Source organism: Falco biarmicus, chromosome 6, assembly GCF_023638135.1.
Source record: "Falco biarmicus isolate bFalBia1 chromosome 6, bFalBia1.pri, whole genome shotgun sequence".
NCBI classification, from domain to species: Eukaryota; Metazoa; Chordata; class Aves; order Falconiformes; family Falconidae; genus Falco; species Falco biarmicus.
This window is the reverse complement of record NC_079293.1, coordinates 49,074,282-49,094,249: the sequence shown is the minus strand read 5'-3', so window position 1 is coordinate 49,094,249 and position 19,968 is coordinate 49,074,282. Positions and strand designations below refer to the sequence as shown.

General features: G+C 42.8%; 1 protein-coding gene across 2 annotated transcripts in view; it reads right to left on the bottom strand.

The window, feature by feature from the left end:
- Positions 1-6,334, bottom strand: part of SYNJ2 (synaptojanin 2) — a 71,851-nt gene extending 65,517 nt beyond the window's left edge. Inside the window, exon 1 of one of the 2 annotated variants that reach the window (XM_056343926.1) lies at positions 5,807-6,334. In XM_056343926.1, coding sequence (XP_056199901.1) covers positions 5,807-5,927 — 121 coding nt within the window. In that variant the 5' untranslated portion in view covers positions 5,928-6,334. The remainder of the gene's footprint in view (positions 1-5,806) is intronic. The other variant, XM_056343925.1, reaches the window with a different exon arrangement.
- Positions 6,335-19,968: the final 13,634 nt, after the last annotated feature.

Below are 19,968 nucleotides of genomic sequence, written 5' to 3'. Positions count from 1 at the left end.
ACAGATTCTGGCTCTCCTCTCTGATTCTTAAACCTGTTTCTGGAAATAGACACCTGCTCAGCTGTGGGTACCACTAGATAGATATATAGATATACTGAAGCATTTCTAAGTGATGTGATGGGATCTCAATTGCCTGTCTCCTTTATTGGCGTCATTTAGCATTTTAGGGAAAGAAGTATGAATTTTCCCCAGAAAAAGCAAATTATCAAACAGAAATTTCATACACAAAAAAAAAAGCTGAAAACACATGAGAAAAAAAAAAATATACACACTACTATCAGCATCTACCTAGAAATATGTCCAATGTCTGGTATTATGGGAGTTTAGATGGCTAGTTTGCCTCCAAATTCCAGACAGACCTAAAGCATTTTGTTGTATTTTCATTATCTTTCATCATTAAAATCTTCCTGTTGACATTCAATCCGAGCTACAAAGGCATTATGCTAGTCCAGCTGTATTCTGAAATACCATATAGGTCAAGTAATACAGAGCTGGGAAGAAGTCTGTGGTCAGAGCTACAGTTAAGAGTGTGAATATTCAAAACACTAAGCCATGTATTTACCAGTTTTCTAGAAAGTTATATTTCTGGTTGAAAACACAACAAACAAATCAGCAAAGTGGCACTTTGGAAAGATCGGTTCACTGGTTTTCTATATTGGATTGAGAATGTTCTGCTTCTAGTGAGGGATTATGTTTTCATACTTGCATGTGTATATATGAATATACTCATTCACAACCAAAGAGGAATGGACCTATAAATCCACCAGGTTTCTACTGGCCAGCCCTGTGGACTGCAGGCAGTCAAGAACATACAGATAAAAAGGAAGTCCCCAAGTCATTTCTCTAGAGCTTGACCATTATCTTTATGTGGCTCCTGTCACATATATTAACAGAAACTTGTAGTCACTAGAGACATAAACCACCAAGTAGAATTCATACCTTGCAACCACTACCAGTTTCCTAGCATAAAAAACAAATCTTGTAATCTACACTCTACACTTACACCAATACATCTTCCTTCTTCTGTGTACCTGATTTGCATTTCAACTGTAACACACACTTGTTCTTATAGCAGTGAATTTCAGCCTGAGAAACCATAGTTTGCAAGTGTCCATTGCCAGCACAACCAAGGAAAGCAAGGCTTCTGCTACATAGATTACTTCTACTAGAAGTTTTGTAGGGATCCACAAATGGAAAAAGTTTGAACACCACTAAACTACAGATTTTATAAAACTTTGTAATTGGATAATTCAATTATTTTCTTTTTTAATTTAAATAAAAAAGTTTTAGAATACAGATAGAATAGGGAGACTAGCTATATAAATATACTTGCATAACAGTAAAAATGAGTCATGCTGTAGGGCTCTGTTTTGGATAGTGTATAGTGCTTAGAAATACATTCACAATAGGCTTACACATGTATTAGTGTTTGATTTCCATATCCCACTCAGTGGCATATTTACCCACCTAAATATAAAACTAAAGCTAATTGTAAACAGTGAATGTTCATACAGCACAGAAACTGCATTCTGTACAAAAGAAGATATGCAGTTAAATAATTGCCACTTCCTGGTTTAGCATCCCTTCCCCTGGAAGGCTCTACTGATTTCACTCAGCCACATCAGAGAACCACACACACACCTGCAACTGATGCCACAGTGGAGACACAGAGCTGCTTTGTGGAGTGTACACACAACTTAACTCTACATAAATTTGTCCCTAGTAAAGGCTTACTTCCCAGATCTGTGGGTGAAAGTCTGGAGGAAAAGCTTCAGTCCTACTTGCAAAAACATGCACTGTATCAACTTTGAATTTCACTGTCTTCAAAACACCATAGTCATTTAGGATCCACTATAATAGGTGTTGTAACATCCTTTAATAAAAGCAAATGCAGAATCCAAGTGCTCACAAAAAAAACCCAAAAAAACCCCAAACCACCTGTGCACCCTTTGGCTCTGCCCTTGCAAAGCCGTATTTTTATGCTGAATTTCAATAGCAGAGCACTCCTGTTGACATCATTTCACTAAGATTACCTGCTCCAATAAGGTTAAATAACTGTATTTTCAGCACTAAAGCCTTAGTTTAGCTCAGTGACTGCCTTGACAGCAGTTCAGAACTGCCTTGTGCAGTCCACTTAATCTATAAAGTGTTAAAACTGTAATGTTTTAAAAGCAGGAACAGCATTTGTATCTATACTCTCTCTTGTAGAAGCAAAAACTTCTAAATCAATGACAATTTTTCTTCAGCCTTTATGACTCTTAAGTTTCTTCCATAGAATCTTAACTATTGTTGTTCTAGTTCAGAGAAATCTTGGAAGTATTGCTTCAGGCTGTCACCCATCCTTCTGGAGATGACTGAAGCCAGTGAGCAAAAAAAGCCTCTTGCAAAATTTGCTGTTAAATTCAAAACAGTGATTTTTACCCTCCACCCTACAGTGACATCATGAGAAGAGGAAGAAAACCTCCCACCTTCAAAAATACTATGTAATTTATGCCAGAACAGAAAACTGTTCTGTTGATATCACATCACTATGCAGATTAAGTTAAGGGGTTTGGGCTTATGTAGCTAGGTTTCCTGATGTGATTTTTGATTCCTTGATTTTTCCAAAAGTTTTTCAGGTTAGGTCTCTGTTACAGCCCAAGCGTTCTCATTTTATGAATTGCTAACATCTCAGACAATTAAAGATCTCTATAATATTTTCCCACTACTGACACCAGAAGTGCAAATATTTTTCAAGTTAAAAGTATTAACTGTTCATATGCAATAAGGAAATTCTGAAATACAAACAATTTACAACGAAAACTCTCATCATGATCTTTATAATGAGAATAAAAAGTATAAAGTCATCCATTCACAAGACAGTATCAAATTTTTGGGTTACATATTTGAAAGGGTTTATTTTAATTATGAGTTGGCCAGAAGTTTATGGCCTGTACAGAAATTGTGCTTACACAAGTGTGTGGGGTTTTAGATTTCTTTTTTGTAACACCACTTCTTCTAGGATGATTCTTACTCCATTATGCCACTCGAACTAGGTTAAATTCAACATTTAAGTTTCTTCTAGTACAAAAGTATTACAGAAGCAATTGATCTTCCAAAAAAGTGCAGATGTCATGCCTGTTCAAGGGCAGAGACACTTAGTAATTCTGGAAAAAGAATAATGAACAATTACTAAAATTTATTCTCAGGCCTTTGGTGTCCATCCATGATTATTCTTCTCTACAGTTCTATGGACAAGGCTGCTATTGCAAAACTGCATTAACTGTTGTACAACTGAAGTGCTTCAGGTATACCTTACCTGCTTTTTAGTGTGGAAGTTTGCATAAGGCACAGCTGTGTAATTCCTTCTCAACACAGGTATGCCATTTTTAAAAAACTTTACTTTAGAAATTGAAAATCAGACAGAGAAGCCAAAATTAACACAATCCTAGTGCTGTCTGAAACCACACATACATGACGTTTATGTTAACCTTCCACTGAAGCGTTCTATGGTTAGTAACAATCTAAAGGCCAGTCAAACAACAGAATTAGTGTTGTTACCACCCTGGCTGTGGCACTTCCTCTACACAATTACAAATTTACCATCACAATACCTACTGCTGGTTTTCCCTCCTTTTCTGGTCCTTTGCTGCATAAACAGAAGAAACAAACTCAACAGAAGAAACAGGCTCAACTGGACAAGCTAGCTTTTCCTACAATATAGGAACCAACCCAGGCAGGAAAAGAGAAATCAAATGAAATAAAATTACAAAGTTATTAGCATGGAGTGGGCTGGATGCCAACACATGCATGATTACAGTTACCTCAAAAGGTGAAACTGGACTTTCAAAAAGCATGGCAAACAGGCTTTCACACTAGCTGCTAGTGTGAAATATATACTATATATATATATATATATACTCTATATATATATACACTATACAAATCACCACTTCAAAATTCTAACGTACATTTTAAGAGACTATATAAATTCTCTAATAATTTTTAGCAGTAGCAATTCAAACGGGGAATAACAACACTGGGGAAGAAAAATCTACTCTAAATTGATGACCCCCTTGGATGAGTGAGATTGCAAATAATCTTTCCAACTACTGGTCATACAAATGGCTTGGGGTGCACTAGATGAATACTGGGTCTCTCAATTTTATTCATGCACATTGACTTTAGGCAGTGGAGCTGCTTTAGATTTGTATCAGAATAAGGAAACAGATCAAAACCCATTGAAATCAATGGAGAGCTTTAATGTCAACAGGTTTTTGCATCAGGGAAAGCAAGCAAAACGCTGCTCAGTACTACCAGACCTTTCACTTTGGCAGTTCATTGAAAACTGACAGAAAAAAAACCCTAGAAAAATGTAACACGTTCAGGTCCACTACAACCAATGAATTTAACAAGAAACTGAACCCTCAAAGTATTACACAACATAAAATTCCAATTAAATTAAAAAAAAAAAACACAAAAAAACCACAAGTGTGGCAAAGGACAGACCTTTATCATTACATGTCAAAAATTTTCCAGGACTATATCAAAACTATTCTTGTGAAAATCAGGTGCCACCTGATGACCTTTGTGGCTTTCTTAATTCATAAAATCCCCAATACCTGAAAATAAAGCATTTTAGTCTGGACATCTTGCCACCATGTATCACAGAAAATTCAGCTCAGTGGACCTGGATCCTGCCCTGACATTGTGTACAAACCACAACACTCTTACAGTTCTTGCTACACAGAGTTCACAGTTTAAGTCTTCCCCTTTTCCTTTGAGCTGCTTGAATATCGACTCCTACAGCACCACAAATATTGCAAATGATTGCAGGAACAGGTAAGTGTCACACACAAAACCATTTAAGAACACAGCACGACCACTGCATGTTCCTCTGCATGACTTTTTGCACCTTACATTCTCAGTCACCTCATTTTTCTGTGCGTGCCTCAACATTAGTATTGCATTAACTCATGGGCGGTAAGTATCAAAACACAAGATGAGACAACCCTGAACACGTTTACCACTTCCAATGCCCCAGGTGAGACTCGAGCTCCTCCAGTAGGAACCAGACACCCAAGCAACCATATACAGTGCAAACTACAAGGGCAGGTATGGAACCACAGCAAGAAGCCAGGTTTTCTTTACGGGACATGAATCTTGAGTCAGTCATCCAAAACAGTCTCTGCTGTGAACTGGTGATTAGCACCCGATGTAGCTAAATAGAAATTTCTTCGAGAGGCAGCAGGCTCCGTCCCTTTAGCGGGACCCTCCTCTGCAGTCAGCAAGGCTCATGCTGTACAGCGTAAGGCTGCAAGGTACCAGCCTTGCACAGCAAAGGTGACCTGTGCCGAGACCCCACAGCCACCAGGCAGGCGGGTGGCCTCTCCTGGCTCTTCCACCCCGGCTGCGGGTGAGGAAGCTAAAAGGCACCCAGGGCAGGGAAAGAGCCGGTCAGTCATGGATCAGGCCTGGAGTCGCACAGGGAGGAAATGCTGACCAACGGTCCCCGCATGGCTGGGCACCGGGCTCACCCCAAAACCTCAACAAGTGGGCATGCCTGGAGGGCCATGCTGGAGGCCGGGGTTTAACGGGAGGTGAGCGAGTTCCCCGGGGCCCGGCTCTGCGCTCTCCCTTCCTCTCTCTCCACGCCACAGGGCAAAGTGCCCTAAACCGCCTGGGCACCGGCCGCTGCCGCTGCACCCCGGCACCGCTTCGCAGGCACCACGGAGGGACCGGGCGCGCACCCACAGACACGCCGCCTCCCCACGCCGCAGGCTCCCCCGGCCCGGCCCGGCCCGGCCGCCCGCCGCGGGGCACTTACTGAGCGCCGCCACGGTGCCGGCCTCCAGCAACAGGCAGTCCTGGCGGGTGCGCGCCTCCAGCAGGGCGCTCGGCACCGGCTCCTGCTTCCAGAGCAGCCGCAGCCCTTTGCTCAGAGCCATGGGAGCCGCCGGTCGCAGCGAGGAAAGAGCCGGGATGCGACCCCTAGCGCGGGTGGCGAAGGGGCCTCCGTCTCCTCAAGCGCACGGAGCGCGGCGCTGGGGGCCGTCAGCAGCCCTGCGCCCCGCGGGAGCTCCTCCGAGCGCGGGGTTCCCGATCCTGGCAGAGCGCTTCTCCCCGGCGGCGGGGACGCCCAGGGAGGCGGGCGAGGAGGACGGCCGAGTCCCCTTCCCGGCAGCCGGTGACCTCAGCAGGCCTCCAAGTATCTGCGGGGGGGCGCCCGGCGGCGAAGGGAGCGGAGAGTTTGCGGCTGCCGCTTCTCCCGGTCCCCTGCGGCCCCGCGGCACGGCTGCTGCCGCCTCCTCGGGGAGTCCCGGCTGCGGCCGGCGGGGCGGGAGCAGCTTTCCCCTTTCCTCTCCGCCTTTCTCTTCCCGCCCACGGCCCCCCGTAAACTTTCCAGAGTTAACTTTGGCCCTCTGGCTCCCAGCTGCGGCTCCTCCTCCTCCGGGACAGGTACAAGCCGCCGGCGGGGCGCCACCACCCGCAGGGGGAGGGGAGGAGCGGAGGCCGGGACGCGGGCCCGGCGAAGCGCCGTGGGCCCCGGCCCGAAGGCGTCGTTCCCCACCCCCTGGGCGGCGGGCCCGCGCCGCGGCTGCTGAGGTGTAGCCGGCCGTCGAGCCCCGACAGCCCGGCGGCCCCACCGAGCGCTTGCGGGCATCGCCCCGCGGCCCTGCGTGAGGCGAGGAGGGCCGGCGATAAGCGAAACGCCTTGAGACGGCGAAACTGCCTTCCCCGGCCGCGTGGCAGGCGGAGGCCGCTGCCCGGCTTTGCCCTGGGAGAGGCTGCGATGCCTCCCGCCTCCCGTGGGGAGCGGCCGGCCGGGCTCCCCGCGCCCCGCCGGGCTCCCCGCGCCCCGCCGGGCTGCCTGCCCGCCCCGCCGGGCTCCCCGCGCCCGGCCTGCCTGCGGGCCTTCCCGCCGCTGGCCGCCGTGAGGTGGTCCCGCTGGCGCAGCCGGGTAGCGCCGCTCCTTCGCGGGGTGCTTCCCCCGGCGCTCACGGAGTGTTTCGGCTGCGCCGTGAGCTGTGCATAAAGCGTTTTCGGGTAAAGGACACAAGGCACGTTTTAGGTTGACTAGTAATTACAGAGCAGTGTTGTGTGCTCCCCTTCACGGATACTGAGGATTCCTTTCACAATTCCCTGTTGAGGCCGTACAGGATGAAGTGCTAGTTTTTTCCAGAGCTCAGCCATGAGGACTGGATTGAGGATGTAGGCACAGGTACACAAACGCGTTTAAATAAGAGAAAATTTGCTCAAATTGCTAGCAGAAATTGTAGTCCTATTCATACACAGGTAAATCAAGCACAGTTCTAATTTGTTAGCATAGCAGAATTATGCCTTACACTTCCATGAAGAGAAACTACAAAATTCAAAATACCCAAACTACCATCTGTTGCAACTGTCTCACGTAAATGTTGAGTACATCAGCCATGGCTGAGCTCTGCCCGGTGGAATGTAAGAGTCCCTGCCCCCACTAGTCGTTTGAAAAGAAGATTAATTTTAGGCATGTTTATGGCATGAAAACAGATAGCATTTGGAAAGGATCTGGTAGGGAAAGGTGGGACTGGTGTTTGCATAGGGCTTCCCCCCCCCCTTCCCCCAACCCTAATCTTTGATATTATGTAGGGTGAGATAGAGTGATGGGTAATGTAAAAAAAATGACCCAGAAACTGTAGAAATTAAGTGACCAGGATGAAAAAAGTAAGAGAGCACACAGCTCAAAAGTTTGGGGGTTTTAGAGGATGTAAGAAAGTGTGTGAATTAACCATTCTCAAACAAAAAAAGGTATGCCTTTCTTACAGCTGTCCTATGGGAATGGCAGACCAAGAATCCATTTATATCTTTGTCATCTTTCACCATGACCTGTTTCCCTAGAGAAAAGTGCTTACTCTATATGAAATACTGAAAGTATCACTTAAACAATTAGAGCTGCCTAACACAGGTGTAGCACATGATTTTTAAAAGATGCCCTGCATCATGCACTTCTGTATTTAAAAATAAAATTTAAAATCAAAAATTTTGTGTGTGTGTGTGTGTGTGTTTGCCTTTGAGGAATGATTCTTTATAGTCGTCTTTAAACTCCACCATGAGAGTCAACTGTCACTTGGAGGACACTGGTATGTCACTCTGTTGCCCATGCTTGTAACTCATTAGTAGTTTTTGTCATTAGTGCTTTTCATCGCAAATTCCAAGAACACAAAATTTAGGACTGTTAATAAAAAACTTACTGTCAGATTTGCTGGGCCAAATACTAGAGAAAGGACTGGTGCACCTGGGATAGTATTGTTTTCAGGACCTTAAATCACTATGAGGGGATGAAGATGTGAGAGGAAAACTCAGATGAAGGTGGAAAACCAGAAACCTTTAGCAGTGTGTATGACAAAGCACTGCTTCCGTAGGTGGCTTCGTGAATGAGCCCTTCTTAATCTTTTACAGATAGATCATTTCAGATAGTTCCAGTTACAAAACATCCACAGTGTGGAAGGATGCATTTTTAAAGGTGTGATGTGATTACTGAAAAAGCAGTAAGTCAGTTAATTAGACTTTGTGTCACAGGTCAGTCACCTTAGAAACCTAAGGCTGAGAAAGCCACTATCAGAAAATGGTGGAGTGATATGAATAGAATATGACATGAATAAGGCCATACAATTTACAAATCTTCACACAGCATAACATCCAAAGTGAGGGCTTAGATAGCAACCTTGTTCGATATATTAGGGGGGTATGTGAAAGTTTCCCTTGCCTTATTTTATGGCAGTCAAGATATTTTCATCTAACCAAACTGACTATGATTCAATGCACGGAAGTCCCTTTTTGAGGGAAGATGTTGAGACTGACAGATCATCTTTTAGCTGACATTTGGACTTGAGCTGTCTTGCTCCGGAGCATTCGTATGGGAGTACTGTAGAAACTGATTCTTGTAGTTATTTTGAGGAGTCCCTCAGGCGAACTCATTCCCTTTTCCACAGCATCTGTGGCCATACACCCTCATTAACTCCTCAGCATTTTTTAATTTCATCTTCCTTTGTTAGTGGATTTTTGCTTTCTTTTAATCTTCTGCCTTGATAGTTTCATCATACTAGTTTCTTTGTCCCTCTGCACACTCCCATCTTTGGTTCTGTATCACTCTACCTCTGAGCAGTCACGGATATTTTGCATTGCTTCCTGACTGTTCCCACAGCTAGAGTGGGAGGTGATCCCGCTGCCTCTGCTGCCTTCAGCTGAGAGAAGCAACAGGTCAGTGGGCTCTCTCTACTATTCTGCATGCACAGAATTGCCCTGGGTGGAATTATTTTGGAAAGTGGAACGCTTCTTGTCAGCAATAGTGCTCCTTTGCTTTCTTTTTCTCCTTCCAACTTCTTTTCCAGCTCCTGTCTTTAGAGGAGGGGGAGGGAGATCCTTCTTTCTCCCTGTCAGAAGGGGAGGAATCCTTAAGATCTCACGTTTGCTGACTGCAGAACTATGTGAAATGCAGTTCAACCAAAATTTCAGCACTGGTATGTTAGGGGGCCAGCCTCCATGGTAGGAGGATACAGCCTTCAGCTACTAAATGAATTTTAATTCGTGTTAGCTCACCTTGGCATATTGTGTTGCAGATAAAGTCCACACTGTGTTTAGACAGATTTTTCAAGTACTGTTCTTTTGCTATCATTAGAAATTCAGCTGTTACCTCAGCTTTAAAAGTCGCCTCAGTGTAATTTCTGAACACTTCTATCTTCTTCCAAATCATGATTCAGTCTGGTTCACATTTCTCGCCCATCCCATCCCCAGCCCCTTGTTTACCTCTGAAGCGTACTATGCATTATGACTCCTGCTCCTAGGTCTTTATGGTAATGGATGTTTACAGGGTCTGGATAACTGCTTTAATGAAAAAGAGTCCTGCATTTTGATCTTAGCAGGTAGCACTGTATGTTTGTCTGGAGATCATCATCAGAAGAACAAAAGGGGTGATACAAACCTGAGTTTAACAGAACTGGGGAGAGCAGGGTATATTGGGCTTAGCTGTCTGTGACCTGTCTGGAAGTGCTGTGTGAACCCCATATCCTAGACTTTGGGGCACAGAATATCTGAGTGTCCCCTTGCCTGTCTTTATGTGCTATTGAGTGACCTGGTGGTCTTTGCAATCTGGGACTCTTGTACAAAAAGCTTTGCTAATACACAGTAAACAAAAAACCTAAAAAATATCTGTCTGTGTCCAGTATTATGCTACTGGAAGCAATATTAATTTTTTTAAAGATCTGAAATCAAGTATAAAAGCTTACTTATGATGGCATTCCCTGGAGATTTCTGGCCACTTGCACATAGCCTCAGTGGTCACAAATTCCTCAGGAAATGTGTGTGCCCACAAGGTCATTGAAAACATGGTTTTGGTTTTGCCTTTTATGAGAAGCTTTTGACTTCAGTAAGTAAAGAAGAAATAGGGGAAATGCCTCAGCATAGCTTTTCCTGCACATGACATTCAAAACAACTAGTAACTGCTGCTAATATGCAAAGCCTTTTATTGTTTTCACATTTTTTAATTAATATTAGAATAACTTTTATTTAAAGCTGAATTTGCCACAGACAATCATTTACAACATCTGTAGGCTAAAGAGCTCAAAATACTGCTCTGAAAGTAGCTGTGGGTTTTAAATGCCACCTCAACACTCACAGTGAAATTGAGAGAAGAACTTTCTATTCTAGTTGACACTGGTCTTGACTGCGAAGAACTTTGTGTACAAAAGACATCTGGTACTTCATTACAGAGACAGTCTGATACACTTTGATCTAGGTCACTGTTTCTCAAAAAGGTCAACAGCATTTCCTTAAAAATAACTCAGAAAAGCGTAAGAAAAGTGATAAATTAATATGCTTTATTTGTGTGCTTAGATTTTGACAAAGAACATGTGACTTTGCCATGAGTGTAAGAGGAGTGATGCAGAGACAATTTCTTTGCTTAAGCCAGTGACAGTATTTTCAACTTTCCACTCCTATTTACAATTTTTCCTGACGAGCTCCCATTATTCCTTGCCCTTGTGGTCTGTGGTCCTTAGAACTGAAAAAAGAAACTTTTAATGCTAATATTTCTGTATCAGTATTACTATTTAACCGATTGTTTGGAAGGGAGAAGGGTGGGCTAATAAAGCAGACCTGAGCTTCCAGTTCAGCAGGACACTAAAACATATGCCTAACTTCATCAGTAACCTAATTCTCACAGCTTCTCGCTTGGATGAGACTTCTGAAGTGAATAAATAGTGTGGGTTCAGCTGCTAAAGGTGGCTGGACTGGAAGCCAACTGGCTTTAGGTCCAGACTGAGTCAGGGCCTACCTGGCTGCAGGCTGCATCTCCAGACTGGCAGAAGTTTGGGCTGTGAATTCAAGCTCTGAACATGTACCAGAAGTGGCTGAGAGATGCTCTAGTGGCGTGCTAACTGTTTTATAAATGCTGCTAATGAAAAATTGCGTTTGAAGTGTTGTTGGGAGGTCAGTGGAATTTCCCTCCTCCTCTTCAACGTATATTTTAACTGTGTGCACTAAATGAGACATCCATCTAGAGAGACAGATTGACTGCATTCCCAGATAGTAGCCTTTTCTTATTAAGAGACTATTTTCAGTAACAGCAGCTGCTTTAAAGCTTAACTTTCTTCATCGCAAAACTATGTGCAGATGAGCAGCATTAGTCAGATGGTGTTTATTTAGGCAGTAATAGTGACCAGACAAGCAGATATAATTTTTATTCTTTCTTCCAGACTGACATGATTAATTGTAGGTATTCCTCTCTCATGCTCAAAGGACTAGGAAGCCACAGAGTTTTCCACTGCTTCTTGCCTAATTTTCTGGAACTCCTGATAGAAAGCAAAAATGCTTAATAAAATACAAAGTAAATTAAACTGCTTAATATCTTACACAGGCAGAGATGCAGCATGTGCATCGGCAGTTTTTCTCAGTGAGCATGTGCCTTTTCTTATCTCCTGACAAATTGTGCACACCTGTGTTGAACATCGAAAAGCAGGGAGTCATGATTACCCCATATCAAGGGATATGGTTTTGATGAGGCAAAAAAGGCCTTCATCTTGTCCATGAATCAACTATGAAGAAAATTCCAGAAAGAGGCAATCCCAGATTGCCTGTTGTAGCATTTCTCTAGTATATAGTGGTTACCATTGTCACAGACAGGGTACTGGAAAAGACTGCAGCAAAGTCATTCCTAATTTCATTCCTAAATAAGAATTGAACTATTCTGTTGATGCTCCATATTTGTAAGAAGTTTTCCTGGTTGTTCAGAACCTGTGAGTTTCATTGTCTGTTGAGATGTTCTAGCTAGCCAGACAGAAACAGATGAATACAAGGGTAGGAAATGCAAGAATAGAACAGAAAGCTGATTATGATACAAAATATGAACCTGAAGCTAAATAATTTAAAAGAATAAAACCCACCCTTGCATTTCTTAGATTATCCAAGTGGTACAGAAATTGGAAAAGTTGAGGAGAAAATGCAGCCTGTCAAGTCACAGCAGGGTTTCATATATATCTGTATAATTTTGATGGTGCAGTTCACTTTATTTATTGAGGAAAATTGTTAGCTTCTGATTCCTCTTACTATGATTCATTTGTAAATGGATTCTGTTCACATAAAAATCTTTAGTTATGTTGTTCTTGAGTCTGTATTGGGTAATACAGACTACACATGAGGAACAAAAGGAGCAGATAGAGTAGATGAGACCTATAATGAGGAATTTAACAATGAGGGGTGGGAAGAGAGGGCAAGGAGAATGGAGTTTCCATGCTCAATTCCTAATTCTAATTCATGTTAATTTATTTGAAGCTTCTTGTACTAAAGTCTGCCCTCAGTGTAATCAGACATTCAAGGGAGAATATCTTCTATGGAGTTTCAGCATGTAAGCATATAGTGGGAGTTGTTTGGACACTCATAAGGATAATGGAGCATGTTAACTGAGTTTATTTTCAGTGCTGGCTATATACAGTTGTAGCATTTTGTAATAGGATTTTGTTAGATGAGCACATGTTCTGTGTTCACCGAAATGCATATATAAAACCAAAGGAGGCTGGTATTTTAAAGCAGTCTCACATGCCAGTTCTTTTTTTCTTGCATACATAACACAAAGCTAAAGCAAAAATAAAGTTTTTTGTGAACATAAGTGAATGCTGGACACAACCTATCCATGTAAAGGTTTCAGATACAAAAAAGAGATAACAAAAATAGAGTGCTCTACTTGGAGAGCACCACTTTAATACAATCAAATCATGACATCAATGGGTTTTCAGAAACTAAGTGCTTCCCTTCAGAAACATGAATTTGTAACAAAAGCACATGAAATCACTGCTTTCCAAAAGAAAGAAAGAACTAACTTTAGAGAACACAAGGGGCAAAATTTATTGCTGTTCTTTGACTCATTTCATCTTGTGTAAATCAATATATTATCAGCATTTTACTTTTTCATACTTTTCTTCAGGATTTCATAGGTCTTTAAACACAGCATATGGCAGCAGTAATCTGTGCCACTACCCTGGTGAAACACAACCACTATCTAGCAACCAGTACCACCACCCTACATCTACTGAGAAAAGGAGCCTTATATCTCTGTAATGAGTAGGTTAATTTCTGAACCCTGGTTCTTTATATATAAGTTCCATGGGAAACATTCCCTAGGTGTAAGATTCAGGATTCATTTGCTGCATCTTTCTTAAGATACAGAATTTCTAGCTTTTACCTTTGATAATGGACCACTTGTATGCCAGATATTAACCCACATCAAAAAAAGCCATGTATTCAGTCACCCTCTCAAAGCAACCCAAACTGTCTTGCATGCATAGATTTGTTCTTCTGTTATCACATCCAATACAACATATGTGGTGCTTTTAAATTGAGGTTAGGCTTGTTTATCTCATTTCATTTTATAAACAGATGCTTTGCAGTAGAGCATTTCTCATGTTCTAGAAAGCCCTGCCCATTAATTTTCAGATTTAGGAGGGGTTTCAGACCAAAGAGCAAGGGAGCAAAAGGCAGTGTAATAACATGCTTCCATGAAGGAATGGGAACATACTTGTTTACATGGAAGACTGAGGGTTTGGGGTTTTTTTTAACTGCTTTCGTAAATTTTGAAAAATCTTGTAGAAATAGCATTGGGTGATAATCTCAGGTGTTCCTTTTCTCAGCAGCTTTATAACAAGATGACTTAGACCAACTAGTTTGAAAAGTCCCGTGAATATGAACTAGTTCAAATCAGAATAGTTAATGAAGTTCCTCAGTACAACACCAGCCATGAACTGGAAAAGGGTAAAGAAAAACTGAAACAGTAAAGTAGAGAAAACTGGATGAGGAGTCAAGCTATTTCACAGCTCCATAATTTATGGTGAACGTGGAGTGAATAACATATGTTTTTCTTGAAAGGAAAGGAGGATTGTAGAATGAAGTGTTACCTCTGTCAGTGCTGCTGTAAAGGGGTAGCTGATGAAACAGCACAGAGTGTGTGAATGAGGAGAACAGACCAGAAAAGAAAAGGACTGAGGAAATACCATGGTTTAAAGTTATTTGAACAACCGTTTTGGGATGTTACATTATTCTTAATGCACCAATTAAATCCATGGACTATGTGCATGTACAAGTAAAAATAGGTAGGCTTCCATTCTGCTTGCTAGTCAATATTTGGGTTTTGACAGTTTGACTTGTTTATTTAGGTGGGCCATTCTCCTTCACTAAAACAAGATTTTGCATTGCTTTTACAAAAAGAATTGCCTGTACCTCTAACCCATGCCATATCTACTATTAACGTAGAAACAATTATGGGGTTTGAGATTGATTAAGAATGACGTGTTCCCACCCAGGGTGCAGGTGGTTTAGACTTCCCTGTGCCTGTAGCCTTCATGCAATCCCTGCTAGCCTGGGGATTGGTCATGGCACGCATAGCAAAAATGATTAGTCCACATAGATAAGTAGGCTAGTCTAGCGCTTGGTGGCCCTGCTGATTAAAAGTTACAGCAATTAGAGCTAAACTCATTTGCAGGCTACTACATTTTTTTTTTCTCCAAATGTGCGGGAATGGAGGAGCTCAAAAATTATCATGGTGGAAGTGGGGTGAGAAACCACTTTTCCCTCTAGTCTGCACTCCATCCCTAGGACATTTCCTCACTTTTGGTAGCAGCCACACCATTACAGGTACGCCAGCAGCACCCAGGCAGGCTGGTGTAAATGGGAAGGGGTGAACACAGAGCACAGGCAGGCAAAAATAATCTCAGCAGCTTGGTAAAGCAGGGATGGTGGTGGTGATGGAAAGACTGTGTGTGGGTGTGGCTGCAAAAGCTCAGCAAAGCTGTGGATTTTGGGGGAAGCCAGCTCCTGGGGTGTGAAAATTAGTGCCACACAAAACTAACTTTGGAGGGCAGGGGAAGCTGGAGTATGACACCAGTGCTCATGTTTTCCCCTCTGTTTGAAGTCAAAAGCAACAGCCCTACTTCTGTCACACACCCAGTCTGTCATTCACCTCGTGCAACGTGTTTGCTGCTGTTTTCATTAATTCTGCTTCATTAGCTATTTGGATTGCCTTCCTTGCTGCCCTCATCACCAACTTTATTTTCTCTTCCTTATGCTCCCATTACCCTTCCTCTTCTTTTTCCCTCTCCCTCCCTTCTCCCTGCTTTGTTCTCTGACACTTTTTGCCCAACTGGTCCGCTGATGGTTAGTTTCTGTTATTAGTGATCTTCATGCATAGGGAGAGTTACTGCTTGATTATCCCTGCAATCACTTCCTGTGTCTTTTAAAAAGATGGGTGCAATGACAGCTTTCCTGTGCTCTTCTTAGAGAGTAGCTACCTTGAATAATATTCCCTGCATATTTTAGTAAGAGTTCAGCTGAATTCTCTCTTTACTCCTTCCAGAAATTTGAAATAGACTTTGTCTTGTCCTGGAGATTTATTGCAAACTACATGGAGGGGGCAGAACTGGTGCAGATCTTTTCCACATGGAAACACAGATGTTCCTAGCATGCCTGAATGAAAGCAGAGATGCTCTCATTCAGCTTAAAAATGCCTCTTAGAAGACAGAGTAAACAAACTCAGTTTAATTCTAGAAGCTGCCACTGAGAAGGCTGCCCTCATGGGTGGATGGGCCAACATATTGCAGAGAAACCATTATAAAATGACTACTTTTAAGCAATCTGCTACCTTAAAAGACAGATCTATGCACATTGACTAGACTTAATAGATTAATATATTTTTTATGATCATCTGCAATATTGCCTAGTGCTGGCTATTGAGTTTAACTTAGCGGTGGCTGGAGTCCCACAGGAGAAAACACTCAAGGTATCCTGGGGCAGATTTCCAGGGCTGTTTACTCACTGTGTGAGAAGCCAGCTATACTCACACCTTCTCTGTGCCTTCAGGGCCACCAGCCCTCTAGCACAGCCTTTTTTGGCAAAGCACAGAGCAGAACCAACACACATTGTAAGATCTTAGCAGGCTCTGCACAGGGCCAGACAAGGTGTCATTACATCCTGGGGTCAAGGGGGAACTGGAAAGCAGCAGTGCACATCTGTCTTGTCTTTCTCCATGCTGTAGAAGAGTTTATCACCAGACCTGTGTGCTGCGCACACACCTGGAGCCAGCCAGGGTTCAGCAGTGGACCTGAGCTGATTACCGCTCTCTGGCTCCACAGCAGTGAGAAACAGCCCAGAGACCATGTACAGCTCCATGGTGCTGTCTATGCAGCTGCAGGTGTTCGTGCAAGCTCCCTTGCAACAGCCCAATACAATGTTAGTTGGTTGGGTTTTGGTTTTTTCCATGACACAAAATCCCCTTCAGGAAGGGCTGGTATACTTTACTATTAAAAAATTACTTAAGGCCACTAGTCATTTTTACTAGATACTAACACTAAATAATTACAACATAAGCCTAGCAGCTCACTTGGAGGGGAGCTGTGTCAGACAGCACCCACAAACACAGCTTTTCTGAACTCTTGCTCTAGGAGCAGATCAAACCCTCAATCCCCTCTGAAGCCCCTGCTGCTCCTGCAAGTTGCCCTTTTCTCATGCTGATTTTACGCCACATTCAAATAGATCCAACTCCTGTAGCCATCCTGCAGACATTTTACAGTACAGCAGCCTTTGGATAGCAACCTCCTCTTAGTGATGGCAAATTTGGTTTAAATTTTGGAAGATTTTCATAAACACTTGCATTGTGATTTTGTTTGGGGTTTTGTTGTTGTTGTTTCCTTTCTGCCAAGCATTAAGACTGCGTTTATAACCAGATAGACTGGCAGTAGTTGTTACACCAGTAAAGTTTACTCCCAAGTAAGCATAAACATGCTAATGCTAGGGAAGGGATGTTCTGTACCTACCTCTTTCCCAAAACTTTGTCTTGGAGAAAAACAAGCAAGCAAACAAACAAGCAAGCCCTTGCTTAAGTTTGGTAGGTGTGATTTGGCCAGAAATGTCACTACTTAAACAGGGAAGACAAATGAAGGTTCCTTACTTCTCCACTTTCTTTGCTAGCATAATGAGTCCTGAGCAGTGCGGTCCTGGTGAGCGCAATCAGAAGGGAACCTGCTGGGGCAGCGTCAAGCTCAGCAACTCCATCCGAACAGCAAGCAGCCCATTTTATATTTTGCTACTATATTGCTACAGATGCTGTGTTTAACTTTTCATTCACTTATCTTCCAGCTGCCGAGTTTTTAAACCAAATATTTACTGAGCTTAAAAATACTGGTCAACAATTAGAAAGCTGTCCCTCATCCTTGTATAGCCCTCACTATTGAGGCACCTTCTCCTTTGGAAATAGTTTGACTTGGTGAATTGTATTATTGGATGCACCAAACTTGACAAGATCCAGTGTCTGGCTTTGAAAAAAATTTGATTAAAAATAATAATATAAATAGATGAACATTGGATAAACAGTGGTGCACTCTTGTTTTGGGCTACTGAAGGTCTGCGTTTCCAGCATATCATTGGACATTATAGTGGCAGATTTATTTTTTTTTTAAAAAGATTAAAAAAAAAAGATGGGATTTTCACATAAACATTTTAAGGGGCTTTAAGAAATGCCAGTAGATATTTCAGATTCCTAGTACAGTTGTGAGCGCTGGTAGTATCATGAGGGGATGCCATCCTATCCAAAGCCCTGCAGACAGTCTTACGGAATGGCAAGAACATACTAGCAATGACATCCTCCTGCCCTAGCAGGAGATGCAGTCTGAGAGATGCCAACGAAATGAATACAGTGCAATTTATGTTAGGAGTGTAATAAATTTTGCTGGGTCCAGAAAGGTCTAGATGAGCAGGCAATGCACAAAGATCACATAGCAGCAGGGAGATACTCTTTCCCCAAAATGTGAAGCAGAGAAGTAAGCACAATAAAGAGATGCATTTAATCTCTTAATTTAATAAGATTAAGAGATTAAAGTCTATCTAGATTTACAAATATTACAATGAGTTTGTGTTTTGTTGAGCTGTGTTTGAAATGGCAATGTTATTTGCTAATTATTTTAACATGACTATTGTTCTAAGATAATTCATTGTCCTAGAAACCTCTACCACTTCTGTATACCAAGGACTATAGAGTACAACAGCTAGTACCTCACCTAACCTAATTATCTTGATGTAATTACAGATCTGAAAGAAGCCTGATAAATACTTAGCTTTTGTATTGGAAGTACTGTTAAATTTAGCATCCAGTTTAATTCACAACTGTCACTTTTTTTTTTGTTAACAGACTGATTTTCTTCAGATATTCTACTATAAATGGTCACAAATTAAAAGCTTGCCTCTCAATTTATCAGTTTTCAGTCCCTTTACCCTCTCCTTTGGTACTGAAAGGATGAGAGACTGCTCTTCACAGTCCCCATTCTGTAAACTCCAGTCTGATGTCCCACTATTTTCAAGTCTCCTGTGGGTGACCAAATTCACTAGTCATTGAGGCATCATATAATTGCAGGTGGATGTGGGTGGATACTATGACAAGCAATTTAATAGGTACTTCTTGCACGTATCAGAAACTGCGCCATTGTAAACTGTCAGGGGCTCTGGAGTTAGGCATCAGCTGAAGGGTCTGGGGCCAGAGCAGGGCAAAGGAGGAGAAGGAAGCTGGGTAGGGGCCTGAGGATTGCAGTTTTGAATTTAGGTGGATTTCAGCATCAAATTTCTCCCTCAGAATTAGCAGTTGGGTTCCATCCTCAGCCCTCCTACCTTCTTGGCATATGGCAATTCATTTGTCCCTCTTTCCCTGTCAGCAATATACACAGAGAATACTCGCACATCCTGGTACAGGTGTGTGATGGCAAAAGGTACAAATACTTGTCTGTCCGTCCATCCATCCCTCCACTAACGTTTCCTGTGAGGAAGCCTACAGGAAAAATTATGTACATTCAGAGCAGGTTAATTTACTGAAACCAGTAACTGGAAAGCTCACCTGGTGCTTGCTTTCATACTGCTCCCTGATCTTTGCTAGCTCAGGGCAGACATTGTTTGGGGGCAGCAGGAAGCCTGAAGAAACAGTGAGACACCGAAACATCAGACTGCAGCATGCTCCCTTGGCCGGACACCCCCAGGCAGCTGTGTTTCAGTCCCAGGGCACTTGACTTGCTTTGGTTTAGCTAATGTGCAGTGCTCTTCCTCCCCTAAGCTCAGTGCTGTGCTTACAGACACAGCCTTTCTGTTGGTCACCCCTTCACGTAAATGGGACCGCACAGCCCACTGACTCACTGATCCCAGCTGCTTAAGCTCATCCCTTCTAGGTAGCCCAGCACGAAGGCATTTTCCTAAGAGACATGTTACAGTTGAAATGCATAAGGGCTCCACAGTGTAGTTATTTTTGGCAGGGACCCAACAGCTAAACAAAATTAATGCCACTGCCCATTGCCCATTCTCTCATTGCTTCTTACCTTTGGGTAAATCTTTTCAGGAAATGCTGAAAAGCAATTCAAAACCCTAACAGAGACCTTTAATATTTTTTCCCCCTTTCCAGAGTCACAGACTTTCTCTGCCTTGCCAAGCCCTGCA